Source organism: Chiroxiphia lanceolata, chromosome 27 (genome assembly GCF_009829145.1).
Source record: "Chiroxiphia lanceolata isolate bChiLan1 chromosome 27, bChiLan1.pri, whole genome shotgun sequence".
NCBI classification, from domain to species: Eukaryota; Metazoa; Chordata; class Aves; order Passeriformes; family Pipridae; genus Chiroxiphia; species Chiroxiphia lanceolata.
Genome location: NC_045663.1, coordinates 5,956,078 through 5,968,578, shown reverse-complemented (window position 1 = coordinate 5,968,578; position 12,501 = coordinate 5,956,078). Strand labels below are relative to the sequence as shown.

Below are 12,501 nucleotides of genomic sequence, written 5' to 3'. Positions count from 1 at the left end.
TGGGGGACCTGGAGTCTCTCTGTACAGGATCAGTCAGCATTTGTCAGTCTCTGAAGTCCATGTGACATCTGCGTTGCAGCACAAACTAGAACTCAACTGGAAAAATATCAGTTTTTCTACTTTTCCAACATATGTCAATAATCAAACACTTCTAGGCAGACCAGTGTTTAAAACTTGGTCTTCATGGGAATTAACAGACTGATGTGTGACAGAATGATGTCTTACAGTCTGTGTGTCTGTCTGTGTGTGTGTGTAGAAGCTTTTGCTTGTGCTTCCTTCAGGAGAATATTCCTTCTATCTACCCCGTTGAGCTCCCAGGAGCTGAGCTGTGGTGCAGTCACTGCCTCTGTCTTCCAGACCTCATGTCTGTGTCACCAGAGCAAGGCCAGTGACTCCATGTCCATCTCTAAATACTTTTCAGCAGCAAGAAATGGAATCAAAGTGACTTTGTGGGGGGCAGCTGAGAGAGACAGTATAGCAGAGAAGTTACAAGGAGCTGCACTGTGTTCTCCTGCAAATTCATGTGTCAGACCTGTAGGAATTGTTTGTAGAAAGACAGAAGAGCCTGGATCAGGGAGATGCAGGGTTCAGGGAGATCCAGGGTTAACACAGCCCAGAGGGTTCCCTGCAGCACAGATTCCCATTGGGAACTGCCCAGCTGCAGCAGCCCAGAGCTCAGTAGAGGCAAGTTTAAATCCTGGGCAACATTTGCATCTGTTAGAAACTTGGTGCCGCTGCAGCCATTGGTGTTCAAAGATGTGTGGGTGTTGCTGTGCTCAGTTTTTGCCACAGCAGCTGGGCAGACATTCCTTGGAGATTGCAAACACCTTGCCTTGCAGTGGCAATGATAAGGCTGTCGCTGCTCTGTGAGCTCAGGGAGGGTGTGATCTCGGGGAGGGTGTGAGCTCAGGATAGGTGGCTGGTGATGCCTTTAGAGCTGTGCTCATACCAATATTGCAGCAGCTCCGCCCTGCCTTGTCTCTCTCTGAAATCTGCAGCTAATTAACCCGAAACCCAAACCACATTCTTTCTCTGTATGAATCATTCCGGGGCCATCGGCAATGACCAGCTTTATGCTAAACCTTCCTCTTTCATGTGGGTGAGACGAGGCTGATGGTTCCCATACTGCATCTGAGACTCATCAGCAAACCAGATGCTTGAGGACAAACATGCTCAGAGGGGATTGGCTCTATAGTGTGCTCTGACAGTGGGAATGTACTGTTTGCTACCTTTGCCTTTTCTCACCCCTGTGATTCAAATCCGGTTTAATTTCTTATCCCAGCGATGGGACCAGCTCAAGGCTCAGCAGATGAGGGATGTGGGGCCTGTCCTACACTCTTTGGCTTTTATCCTCTGCCAGATCCCATGGGCCCAGAAGCAGCAAATCCTCTCAGAGCTGGAAGTGCTGGAGTGTGCAACACACGGTCCCTGGCTCTGGGACTGTCACATGCACTGGAGGCTCAAACAGCTCAGGGATCAGTTTGTTGTGGGGCTCCTTGACTTTGGACAAGGGCCTGGAGTGACAGGACAAGGGAGAATGGCTTCCGCCTGACAGAGAGCAGGGTTAGATTGGATATGGGAAAGAAATTCTTCCCTGTGAGAGTGGGGAGGCCCTGGCACAGGTTGCCCGGAGAAGCTGTGGCTGCCCCATCCCTGGCATTGTCCAAGGCCAGGTTGGACAGGGCTTGGAGCAACCTGGGCTAGTGGAAGGCATCCCTGCCCACAGCAGGGGGTGAGACTGAATGGGCTTTATGGCCCTTCCCAATCCAAACCATTCCATGATTCCATGTGCACAGGAGCAAATGTGCCTCTCCCACGTCAGAGCAGCAGTTGATGTCATTTCACTGTGAGGGGCACAGTGTGTTGCTAGACCTGAAGCCATCTCAGATCACTGCATGTGATAAGCAGATTTGCCAGGGAATTTCAGACAGTTAGGTGTGCGGTGTCTGTTTTCCCTCTTAGAACATTGGACAAAAGACACACTGTGTGTAGTTAGAGCTTTGTTTTGCTGAGCTACCATGAATAGTCATTGTAACAGTTCCTTGCTACATGTGTGGTAGGTGTGCTGCAGAACACTGGAATGATCCATGTCCCATCTTAGCCAGAAAGTGGAATTTTTAAGTTACTGCTGAGCTGGGAAGGAAGAAAAGCCGTGTGTTGCCTCAGTGCTCTGGCAGCAGGAGCTGCTGAGCAGAACGCCCCTAAGCAGCAGTAGAATTCTCTTAAAATCAACCCTAACTGTCTTGCCTTGTGGCCAGGAGGGATGTGGGTCAGTCTGATCCCCTATTTCTCTGGCTGTGGTGGCTTGTAGGCTTTGTGTGAGAATAGGACCATCCCTTGAGACAGCAGTGTCTCACTTGGATTGATTTGGTTTTGAGCCTAGTGAAGCCCATGTGTGTTGCCTCTTCCAGATGTGACTGTGGGCTGGGGTTTAGCTCCTGCAGCTGGAGGGGTGCAGCTACAAATGGGGGAGCTGGGCTAGGAGGAGATGCCTAAGTCTGAGCTATGTTGAGATTCTAAATTCTGTTCATTCAGGAGGATTTCTGCCCCAGCAACCAAATTCACCTCCAGCTCAGCTGGCCTGAATCCTCTGGCCCCGGCACTGAAGCAGCAAGTGGATCAATGCACGGAAATGTCAAACTAGGAAAACAGGTCTGTTGGGATGACTTGACTCCAGCAGACCCAAGCACAAGTAAAGCTGTCTGGTTTTCCCCAGGGTGCTCCCTGCTGGGCTGGGAGCTGGTTCCTGCCAGCAGGAGGTGGAGCTGGAGGGATGGCACAGGGCTGTCTGCCAGGTGAAGGAGAATGAGGTTTTGTTGCCAGCAGCAGGGAGCCACCAGTGCAGCTGAGCCCCGATGTGCTTGTAGTGCTGGTTTTCCCTGAGAGGCAGTTGGACTGAAACGAGGAAACAATGCCCAGCCCTTGTAAAGCCTTCAGCAGCAGTGGGGGCTGCTGGTTCCACCAGCTGAGACTACCCAAACCCAGCTCAGATGATGCCCAGCGCCAGGCACGGGAGGCAGACGGACCTGAGCCGCTGGAGCTGCTCCGTCCCCAGAGCAGGATGTGGCTGGGAGCCAACACTTATTGCTTGGCAGCATAAATAAAAGAGCTGCTGCTCAAACAGCCATGAATGAAAGCTCTGCTCCTCCGACTTGCTGAGCAAAGTCACGCTCTGTCCAACCCTCAGGAGGAACTGTGGATGGAACAAAGGTGAAACTGCTCCTGGTTGGGAACAGGGTTGGAGACACTTCCTGATAGCTGCCCATCCCAGCCTTGTCCTGTGCCATGACTTTCCCTTGCCTGCATGTGTGTGTGTGAGGCACAGCCAAGCTGAGAGCTGCTAGGTGGTTGGACTCCATGATCTTAACAGCCTTTTCCCACTGAAATGGGTCTTTTTTCCCTGCAGCTTCCTGTGTGCTCCAGGCTGTGGACTCCTCTCCCTGCAGCCAGTGATGGAGAGGTGGCACAGCAAGGGTGCATGAAAAAAGGCCTAGCCTGGGAGCTGAAAATGGCAAAGGCATCAGAAAACAGGGTGGAAATGAAGTCTGTGTATCTGCTCCAGTCCTCAGCAAGGCAGCTCATTTCCAGTCATGCCAGCTGCCTGTACGACCAGCTCGGAAGGGCTGTGACATTGATTTATTTAACTCTGAAATCATGGATCACACCCAGACCCTGCTTCCATGGTGAGACGGTTGGTTGTACCTTTGGTCCTGTTTCCTGACTGTGCTGATTCCTGTCTCCTACCCCTCTAACAGAGCTTTTCCTTCCCAGCCACTGTCCCCCCTCCCTTGGAGCAGGGCCTGGAGTGCACAGCCCTTGGGGACAGAAGGGGCAACACTTTCCCCCATTCCTTTGGACAGTGAGGAAACCCAGCTCCATGGAGGATGACCAGGTAAGGACAGAGAATAGCTTAACCTTTGGAGTTTTAAACAGATTTGTCTGTTCCTCAAAGCTTGAAGGCAGTGTGAGAGCTGGGCTTCCCTCAGTCCCATGTTACAAAGATACAGGAAGATCTTGAGCCCTCGATTTGGACTCAAGCAGAGAATACTCCTTACTATATAGCAAGGACTGGGAAAACCTGCAGCTTAATCATACAGAGCAGGCAATGAACACAATGGATTTTATTCAAATTTATTTAAGTAGCTCCAGGCTGAGTAATAAATACACAACTGCTGTATAAAAAAAAAAATAAATGTAAAGAACCAGCCCATGGGCAAAGTACTGTCACGTGTTCAGACATTCCAGCCTCTAGTGCTGCCTGTGCTGAGAGTCCCAGCAGCACAGTCCAGAGCCTGTGGCCAGTCAGGAGCATCCTTTGTCCTTTCTAGTAAATACCACTAAAAACCCAAAATATCCCTCTGGTTCCTGCTCTGAGATGACACAAGTTAGTGGAAAACCTGGACACCTTTTGCTGTCTCCAGGGACAGCACAAGCTTCCAGCCCAAGGAGGTCCTTCTTGTCCCCTCCCTGGGCTGACCAAGGAGATGGATTTGCAGGAGCACTTTAAAGCCAGAGCTGTATTGCCTTGAGCCCTGCAGGTGCTGGTGGGACCCACACTGGCACCCAGCTCACGGACTTGCTGGATAGGAGGAGGTGTTTTCCATCTGGATCCATCTGGATCCTCAGTCAAGTGAGACACTGGCATAATAAGGTGTGAAGCCTAAAGCAGAGTGTTGTGACACCAGTGCACAGCAAACCCAACACCCCTCAGGCCTTGGATCCCACAGAGAGCTCAGCAATGAATGGCTGCTGATTTCCCTCAAGGTCCAGGAATCTTCTACAGATATCACAGGATATTTTATTGCATTAATAAGTTCATTTGAGTAATACAACTCTTGCAAGGAGAAAATAAAAACCCTGCAGGATCTGTGATTCATTGGCATAATTTCTGTCAAAGAGCCTTTAGAAAGGTTTAATTCCAGTTGCAAATGTTTGAAAGTCAATCTCTATGTAGCAGGGAAGCAATGGCATGAAAGGGACACCAGGAAATAATTAGAAGCAGAGAAACCCTGTGTTTATACATAGACAGGGTTTGTCTTATAAACGCAATTACCCACCACTCTGGGACTAAATCCCAGCTATAATCTTGTTCTGGCACCAGCTCCCAGCCCTGGCGTCCCACAAGACATTTGGGTGCCACTGGCAGATTAACTGTGGCACCAGGAGGAGGAGGCTGTGCTAAAAGCAGCCCCATGGAACCGCACGGTCTGTCCCAGCTCCTGCAGACACCGAGCCTGGGAAAACATCCACTTCAGAAGCCTTGTGACCTAGGGATGACACCCAATCCTCACACAGAGCATTCCCCAAAATCTTTGCATAGGCCAAGACTCGGTGGCAGGGCTAAGATGCCAGGTTAAGAGTCCTGTTATTTATACCAGTCTTCTCCCTGCAGCATTTTGGCACCTTAAAGAGACTTTCTCTCTCCTGCAGGATTTTAGATCCCAAACTGCCAGCCTGAAAACATGTTTTCTGGAGCTGATGCTCGCACGAGGACAACTGCAGTCCAGATCCACGTGCATCTGCCCCTCAAGGTTTAACCTTTGTGCAGCACAAAGTTACACATAGGAGCTCTGGGTTGATCCACAACTATTTACCTCCCAGTCTTTGCCACTCTCAGGCAGACAGGTACTTCCAGGTGCTGACAAAGGCAGTGGGGATGAGGGAATAAGGCACCGTGGTGACGCTGCTCCAGGTGTCGGATGAGGGGTCGTAGCAGTCCAGGGTCTTGCAGCGCTGGGCCCCGCAGTAGCCCCCCACCACGTACAGCCTGTTCCCCGAGGTGACAGCGCGGCAGCTGATGCGCTTGGCAGTGACATCCCCAAACTTGGACCACTGGTAGGTATCACTGTGGAAGCGGTAGGCGGAGCTGGCCGAGAACTCCGTGTCCCCACCGATGACCATGATGTGGCTGCCCACCACGGCAGCCGCCGTGTAGCGCCAGGGCTGGGGGCAGCTGGTGGGCACCGTCCAGCGGTTCTGGCAGGGGTCGAAGCACTGCACCTTGGGCAGCTTGTTCTGGTTGGCGCTGGTGCCCCCAAAAACAAACAGCTTCATCTTGGCCCCCACCACAGCAGCATTGCTGACGCCTTCCCGGAGAGGCGCCACCAGGGACCACTTGTCCAGCTGAGGGTCATAGTGCTCCACCTGCTTGAGGGAGACGGAGGGAGAGGCTGGGAAGGCCCCACTCATGGCTGTGTGACCCCCCACCACGTACAGGCAGTGGTCCAGCTCGGCGGAACCGTGGCCAAACCGCGCCACCAGCATGGGAGCAGCTTTTGCCCACTCATCATGAAGAGTGTCGTAGACCCAGACGTCCCTGGAAGCACCGTTCTCAGAGCCTTTGCCCCCAGTGATGTAAACCTTGCAGCCGATGGCGCAGGCACTGCACTCCTTACGGGGGCTGGGGATGTCAGCACGGGGGATGATCTCGCTGGTTTTATGGTCCAACATGTAAATCTTGTCGCACATGAAGGTCTGGCCCCCAAGCAGCAGCAGGGCCTGGCTGACCTTGCGAGGCCGGGCGCAGCACCCCGTCACCAGCCCGTCGTTCTGCAGGATCTTCATCTTGCATCGCACAGCGTCAGCCACGATCTCCTCTCCCAGCTTGTGGCTGGTCACCAGCTTCTCACAGGCCACCTGTTTGCACAGGTAGGACTCGGGGAGCAGGGCCAGGCGGACAGAGCGCAGCAGTTCCGGCAGAACCTCGTGGCGCCGAGGCAGATCGTACCGGATCCAGCCCATGACAGCCTCATAGACCAGCGTCTCATCCTCCACCTCCAGCTCCTCGCTCTCCACCAGCTCCAGCAGCTTGTCCTTGGGCAGCCTCAGGAAATCCTCGGTCTTGCAGAGTGAGGTGAAGTTGGCCAGCGCCATCCTCCAGGACAGCTCCAGCAGCCGCTCGCAGCAGTGGGCGTCAGACAGCAGCAGCATGTTCAGGCAGTTCCCAGGGTAGAGGTTCTTCTCCAGAAAGTCGGCCGAGGCATCCCGAATATCCTGGAACTGCAGCATGTCCCCGGCCTCCAGCAGGGACTCGGCGTTCTCCTCGTTGATCAGTACCCGGGCTGAGTAGGCATAGTCCAGCAGCAGCTCCAGCACCTCGGGGTGCAGGGAGTCGTGAAAGTTCACCTCGGCATCTCTGCTCTCCTTGAGGCCCCCGCTGAACATGGCGTTGAAGTAGCGGCTGCAGGCAGCCAGGACGGCGCGGTGGCAGGGAAAGCTGCGGTTCCCCGCTCGCAGCACCACGTCGGTGAAGAGGTTCTGCTGGCGGAGCAGGTTGAGCTGGGTGAGGAGGCTGTCGGCGTGGCCCGGTTTGTGGAAGAGGTGGATGTTCATGGAGCCGGAGCTCGAGCGGGATTTCCGGTTCTCGTGGCTGCTAACGGACATAGTGCTGAGACCGCTCTGCAAAGGGCAAAGCGGCGAGTCAGCACGGGGCGCCTGGCACTGGCGGGGGAGCAGCGCCCGAGAGGAGCCGGCGGCGGGAGTGCGGTACCGCCCGGAACGGGGAGCTCGGAGGGACCGTCCCGCAGCTGCGGGTCTCGCCTAGCGCTAACCGAAATAGGGCACCGGACGCTCCCGGACCAAACGCCAGGGCAGCTCAGGGCTCCGCCGGGCCCCGCGTACTACGGGAAGAGAGAGCGATGTGCGCTCCCGGGGCTGCCGCGCCCAGCCCGCCCCGCGGGCCCGCCCCGGTTCCGCACCTGGCTCAGAGGTCCCGCACCAGGCCCCGTGGTCCCGCACCCGCGGTTCCGCACCTCGTTCAGAGGTCCCGCACCTGGCTCAGAGGTCCCGGTCCCAGCCCCCCTCCCCGCCCGTTCTGCCACCGCCGCGTGGCCGCCCCGTGCCGGCCCCGCCCCCCCCCCGCGCAGCAACCAATCAGCGTCCGCGGCGCCCTGCGCTCGCTCCTGGTGAATAGAAGGCGGGGGCGGGCGCGGGCGCGCATGCGCAGTCTGTTAACAACCTCCCCCGCCCATTGATCCCCGCTCATTGATCCCCCCCTTGACCACTCCCATTCACTCCGAGCATCGCCCCCCGCGCCCCAGCACCGCAGCGCGGCTGAGGCAGCGGCCGAGGGGTCGGGCCGCCGGATCTGAGGCTCCTGAACCCGGCGGAGCTGTGCGGACGGAGCCACCTCACCATAAAGGGCCATAAACTGGGCAGCCGGGCTGGGATCAGCAGCGCGCGCCCGCGGCCTTTGGATCCCGCCCTGCTGACAAAGGCAGGTTACGGCCAGACAAACCAGCCCTGCTCAGCAAGTTTTCCTGCACGGAGCCCACCTTTGAAATTTGGAGCTTGAAAACATCCAGCGGTTCCTCCCGCACAGAAGGTGCTGCTCGTCTTTACCTCCCCCGGGGCAGCCCATCACCTGCACCACCATCACCTTTCCTTGCCAAGGAAGGGTACTGTCACCCTCTCTCAGGAGCAGGAGCCGAGTTGGGCTGATGGCCGCAGCAGAAAAGAGAAAAAAAACAAAACAAAACAAAAAAGCAAGTTCTGGGAAGATCAAATCTGCCCACACAAGGTCTTGTGCTAAAAATGAGCAAGTGCTGCTCTGGGCAGGTAGCAGCAGCCACCACAGGTGCTTAATCAGGGATCGAAGCCACCCTAAGGAAAAAATACAAATTCCAGAAATTCTGAATCACCCAGTATTGCTTTATCTCTGCACATTTCAGCTCCATCAGCTGTAACTTGAAATGCACTTAGAGCAGCTTACAGTGCCTTTTCTGTATGTTAAAATTAAAGCAAGGTTTAGAGCTTTACAAATTTGGCATCAGAGGTTAGGTGGGGGTTTTAGGGTCTTTTTATTGAAGAGTTAGAGCTACATCTTGTCCTGTGCTGAGCAGGAGAGCAAGTCCTGAAGGAATGATTTAATAGGGTTAAGAATACAAAATTAATCTGATTTATTATCAAAACTAAACTGCAACAGGAGTCACCATGGTGGGTGAGAGGACCAGGCAAGAGCCACAGCTGTCCCTAAGCTGAAGGATCTGCTTCCTCTCCCTGTTCAGGCACAGGACTCAGAAAATTAGAGAAAAAAACCAAGAGTCTCCTGCAGGTAAGCTCTGCCTACGCTCAGAATTGTACCAAAACCTGTAAATCTGGCACCAAATTCCCAGAACAGCCAGGAAAGGCATCCTCAGGGACACTCTGCAGGGTGAAGGTCCAGGTAAACAGCAAGGACAGGGCAAAGGACAAAGAGCATCCAGACCTCCTCTGCTCTTTGAACACAGGCAGGACACAGCTCCCCCTGTCCATGCCAAAAGCAACAACAAAACCAAGGTGGAAGCCCCTGGAATGGTGCAGGGACACCACAGAACTGTTTTCAAAGGGTGCATTTCCATGGCAGCCAGTCAGGGGCTCGGATTTATTTCGGTGGGAGGAAGGCTGTTAACACATGGGGAGCTGCAGGTCACAGAGCACTCATGTTTTCTGACCCCTGGGAACTGCCTGGAGCTTTCCAGAACCAGCTAAAGAACTTTTCCCTGCTCTCAAAGAGGAACAATCACTCAAGGCCACCTTTGATTCGTGTCATTTATTATTGGCAACGCCCAGAACTGTAACTGCAAAGCCCATCTCGGCATCCATTTGACTGCTCCTTTGAAAGGTGATTCATAAATTTTCTGCCTTTTTTTTTTTTTTTTTTTAAAGAAAACAACAGAAAAAAGACCGTTAGCAGCTGCCGGAGCCTGGTGGAAGAGCTCCACCTGGTGGCATTCCAGGAAGGCACAGCCAGAGCCTCAAAGCTCCTGGAAGTCTCAACTTCCTCAATTTTTCCTTGAATGAGCAAGGCAGACTAGACGGAAGCTTCGCTCTGCTTCCAGTTGCTATTTCCTTCCCCTCTTGCCTCTGCCACAAACAAAACTTTTCACTTTTCACTCCTCTTTTTGCTCTGGGCTCAAACCCCAAAATATCTGACAGAGAAACTCCCAGGATATGGATTGTGCCCCTGTCCTGGAGGATGAACTTGCAGGATTTGTCCCTTAGGAGTTTTGTGTGACAGAACCATGACAGTTTTTCCACCTAACACCAACTTTGTGCTCTTTTCTTCCAGAAAACACTAGAAGGTTGCATTTATCTTTTGAGACAGAGGAAGGAAGGATGGAAGGCACTTTTCCCCCCTTCAATTTTACCAACCTCAGATTGATTTTCAGAGGATTCACCTGAAAGATTTCTCTGATGGAGAGAGACAAAAATTATCAACTGCAAACAATCCTCTCTGCAACAGACACCTTGATTCCAGTCCCAATTACAATCCACACAAAGGATGTATGGGATTACAATCAGCAACACACAGGAAAGTTAAAATACACCCCGCCTCACTAAAGGCACTTTTACCATGTGGGAATTTGGCTCCTGAAGCTCAATTATTTAAACAGCTTCAGAATTTCCACCTCTGGATGCCTGGTAGATTCCAATCAGGGAGGAGATGGTCCCCAGGAGCCCTACTAACCACGGGGGGAACCTTCCAGCCCAGAGGAATCCTGGAGGCAGCCAATGGATGGCATTGGAAAGATCTGCTGTGTCCATGAGGATGCTCAGAACCTCTGCCTTCACCTGGGCTCTCAACTTCTGGCTCTGAGGTGAAGATGTGCTGCTGGAAGCAAAGGGAATATCAGTGACTGTGATGGATACAAATGAGAACTGGTGTATGGGGTTAAATTATAATGAAAACTGGTTAAAATGGTGCTAGAGACCTGGAGAGAGACTTTGGACAAGGGCCTGGAGGGACAGGACAAGGGAGAATGGCTTCCCACTTCCAGAGGGCAGGGTTAGATGGGATATTGGGAAGAAATTGTTCCCTGTGAGGGTGGGGAGGCCCTGGCACAGGTTGCCCAGAGAAGCTGTGGCTGCCCCATCCCTGGCATTGTCCAAGGCCAGGCTGGACAGAGCTTGGAGCAACCTGGGCTAGTGGAAGGTGTCCCTGCCCATGGCAGGGGGTGGAACTGGATGGGCTTTAAGGTCCTTCCCAACCTCCCAATCCCATTCTGGGATTCCATGATCAGCCAAGGAAGGAAATCATACCACTTGTGCTGCCTCAGTTTTCTTCTCAACTGGCACAAGACCTTCAGGGACCTGAAAACAGCAGAGTTATTTCTCCTGTAGCACCAAACAGGAGGGTTTTTTTCTCTTCCATGAGCAAGAGCACCTCCAGCAGCCAGAAGGCCCTTTGTTTTATCCCGATGGATCACCACCGGGCCTTACCGCAGGATTCCCAAGAGCAGGGCAGAGCCCCACAGCGCCGTGCTCAGGGTCCACCACCTCTGGGAAGCGGCACGGACGATTCCGACATCAGCCGCCCAGGCCAGGTGCTCACAGGGGTAGTAGAGTTGGTTGGCCACGTTGCAGAGCACGCTGAGCCCCCGCACCAGCACATCCTCGTCCTGCGGGAGGGGGGAAATGGGGACGGGCCAGAACATGCACGGGGTGGCCGGGGGGGGGTGGGGGACCCCCCTTCCCGCTCTCACCTCGGGGCCCAGCCCGTAGCCACAGCTGTGCCGGAGCATGGCCAGGTCGTCGAAGAGGCGCAGGACGGTGCGGCAGGAGCTGAGCTGGGCAGAAGCAGCCAGGAGCCCCCCTGGCAGCCCCCCGGGCCCGGGCAGGGCTCCCCCCACCAGCTGGAGGCTGTAGGACAGGGCACGGATCTGTGGGGCACGGCCTGGTCAGCGGCGGGACTAGCGGGTGTGGGGTCCAGAGAAGCTGATGCTGGAACCAGGACTTCTGTTTTCTCTCTTTACTTCTACCTTTTCCTCTCTTTTATCCTTTCTTTAATTCTCTCCTTTTCTCTCTTTTCTCCTCTAAGTCTCTCATTTTCTCTATTTATCTTTCTTTCTCTCTCTCTTTCTTCCTTTAATTCTCTTTCCTCTCTCTTTCTTTAATTCTGTTTCTCTTTTCTCCTCTCTTTAATTCTTTTTCCCTCTTTTCTCCTCTTTAATTCTCTCTCTCTCTTTTCTCTTTAATTCTCTCTTTTTCTTTCCTTTTTAAATTCTCTCTTTTCTCCTTTCTTTAATTCTCTCCTTTTTAAATTTCTCTCTCTTTTCCTCTTTCTCTTCCTTTCTCCCTCTCTTTCCTTAATTCCCCTCTCCCTCCTGAATTCCTCCCGTCCCTTTCCCTCCACCTCTTTCCCCAAACCCCCTCATCCTGGGCTCAGGCACCAATACACCAATTTTCACGCCAAGTAACGTCTCTGTTTGCGGACTCTCCGGATTTTTATCATTCCTTTCCACCATCGAGCCTTTAAACGCACTTTAAGTGCTTCTCTTTCCCTAAAGGGCGGGTCACCGCAGGGTCGGGCCCGTCAGTCCCGGCCCGGTCCCGGTGGGTCAGATCCCCCCATCCCTCACTCACGGCCCGGTCCCGGTGCGTCAGATCCCCCCATCCCTCACTCACGGCCCGGTCCCGTCCCCGGTGCGTTTCCAGCGCGGCCCCCAAGCCGCGGAGCGCAGCCGCCGCCATGGCAACGCTTCCGGGTTAGACGTCACGGGCGCGCCCGGGCACGTCGGGAAG

General features: G+C 53.9%; 2 protein-coding genes across 7 annotated transcripts; both read right to left on the bottom strand.

Moving 5' to 3' along the window:
• Window positions 1-4,115: 4,115 nt before the first annotated feature.
• On the bottom strand, window positions 4,116-8,385 carry LOC116799227 (ectoderm-neural cortex protein 1-like). Of its 4 annotated transcripts, none has more exons than XM_032712169.1 (2): window positions 8,274-8,385; window positions 4,116-7,398 (listed from the first exon to the last, which is right to left on the bottom strand). In XM_032712169.1, exon 2 carries the CDS (start codon window positions 7,381-7,383, stop codon window positions 5,614-5,616), a length of 1,770 nt encoding a protein of 589 aa, XP_032568060.1. In that variant the 5' UTR covers window positions 7,384-7,398; window positions 8,274-8,385; the 3' UTR covers window positions 4,116-5,613. The 4 variants fall into 4 exon arrangements, with proteins under 4 accessions (XP_032568060.1, XP_032568061.1, XP_032568062.1 ...); XM_032712170.1 differs by lacking the exon at window positions 8,274-8,385 and adding an exon at window positions 7,698-7,823; XM_032712171.1 differs by lacking the exon at window positions 8,274-8,385 and adding an exon at window positions 7,752-7,800.
• Window positions 8,386-8,694: 309 nt separating this feature from the next.
• PEX11G (peroxisomal biogenesis factor 11 gamma) lies at window positions 8,695-12,495 on the bottom strand. Of its 3 annotated transcripts, XM_032712173.1 has the most exons (6): window positions 12,385-12,465; window positions 11,463-11,639; window positions 11,200-11,378; window positions 11,020-11,070; window positions 10,448-10,591; window positions 8,695-9,621 (listed from the first exon to the last, which is right to left on the bottom strand). In XM_032712173.1, the coding sequence occupies exons 1-6, from the start codon at window positions 12,448-12,450 to the stop codon at window positions 9,504-9,506; spliced, it is 735 nt and encodes a 244-aa protein (XP_032568064.1). In that variant the 5' UTR covers window positions 12,451-12,465; the 3' UTR covers window positions 8,695-9,503. The 3 variants fall into 3 exon arrangements, with proteins under 3 accessions (XP_032568064.1, XP_032568065.1, XP_032568066.1); XM_032712174.1 differs by having other exon boundaries at window positions 9,515-10,591; window positions 12,385-12,495; XM_032712175.1 differs by having other exon boundaries at window positions 9,515-10,588.
• Window positions 12,496-12,501: the final 6 nt, after the last annotated feature.

Excerpts from the sequence above, each read along its gene's own strand:
- LOC116799227 (XM_032712169.1), bottom strand. The coding sequence starts at position 7,383 with ATGTCCGTTAGCAGCCACGAGAACCGGAAATCCCGCTCGAGCTCCGGC.
- PEX11G (XM_032712173.1), bottom strand. The coding sequence starts at position 12,450 with ATGGCGGCGGCTGCGCTCCGCGGCTTGGGGGCCGCGCTGGAAACGCAC. Across the intron at positions 11,379-11,462 it reads GCTACGGGCTGGGCCCCGAG|GACGAGGATGTGCTGGTGCG; the intron begins GTGAGAGCGGGA and ends CCCCTCCCGCAG. Across the intron at positions 11,071-11,199 it reads CTGCTCTTGGGAATCCTGCG|GTCCCTGAAGGTCTTGTGCC; the intron begins GTAAGGCCCGGT and ends TGCTGTTTTCAG.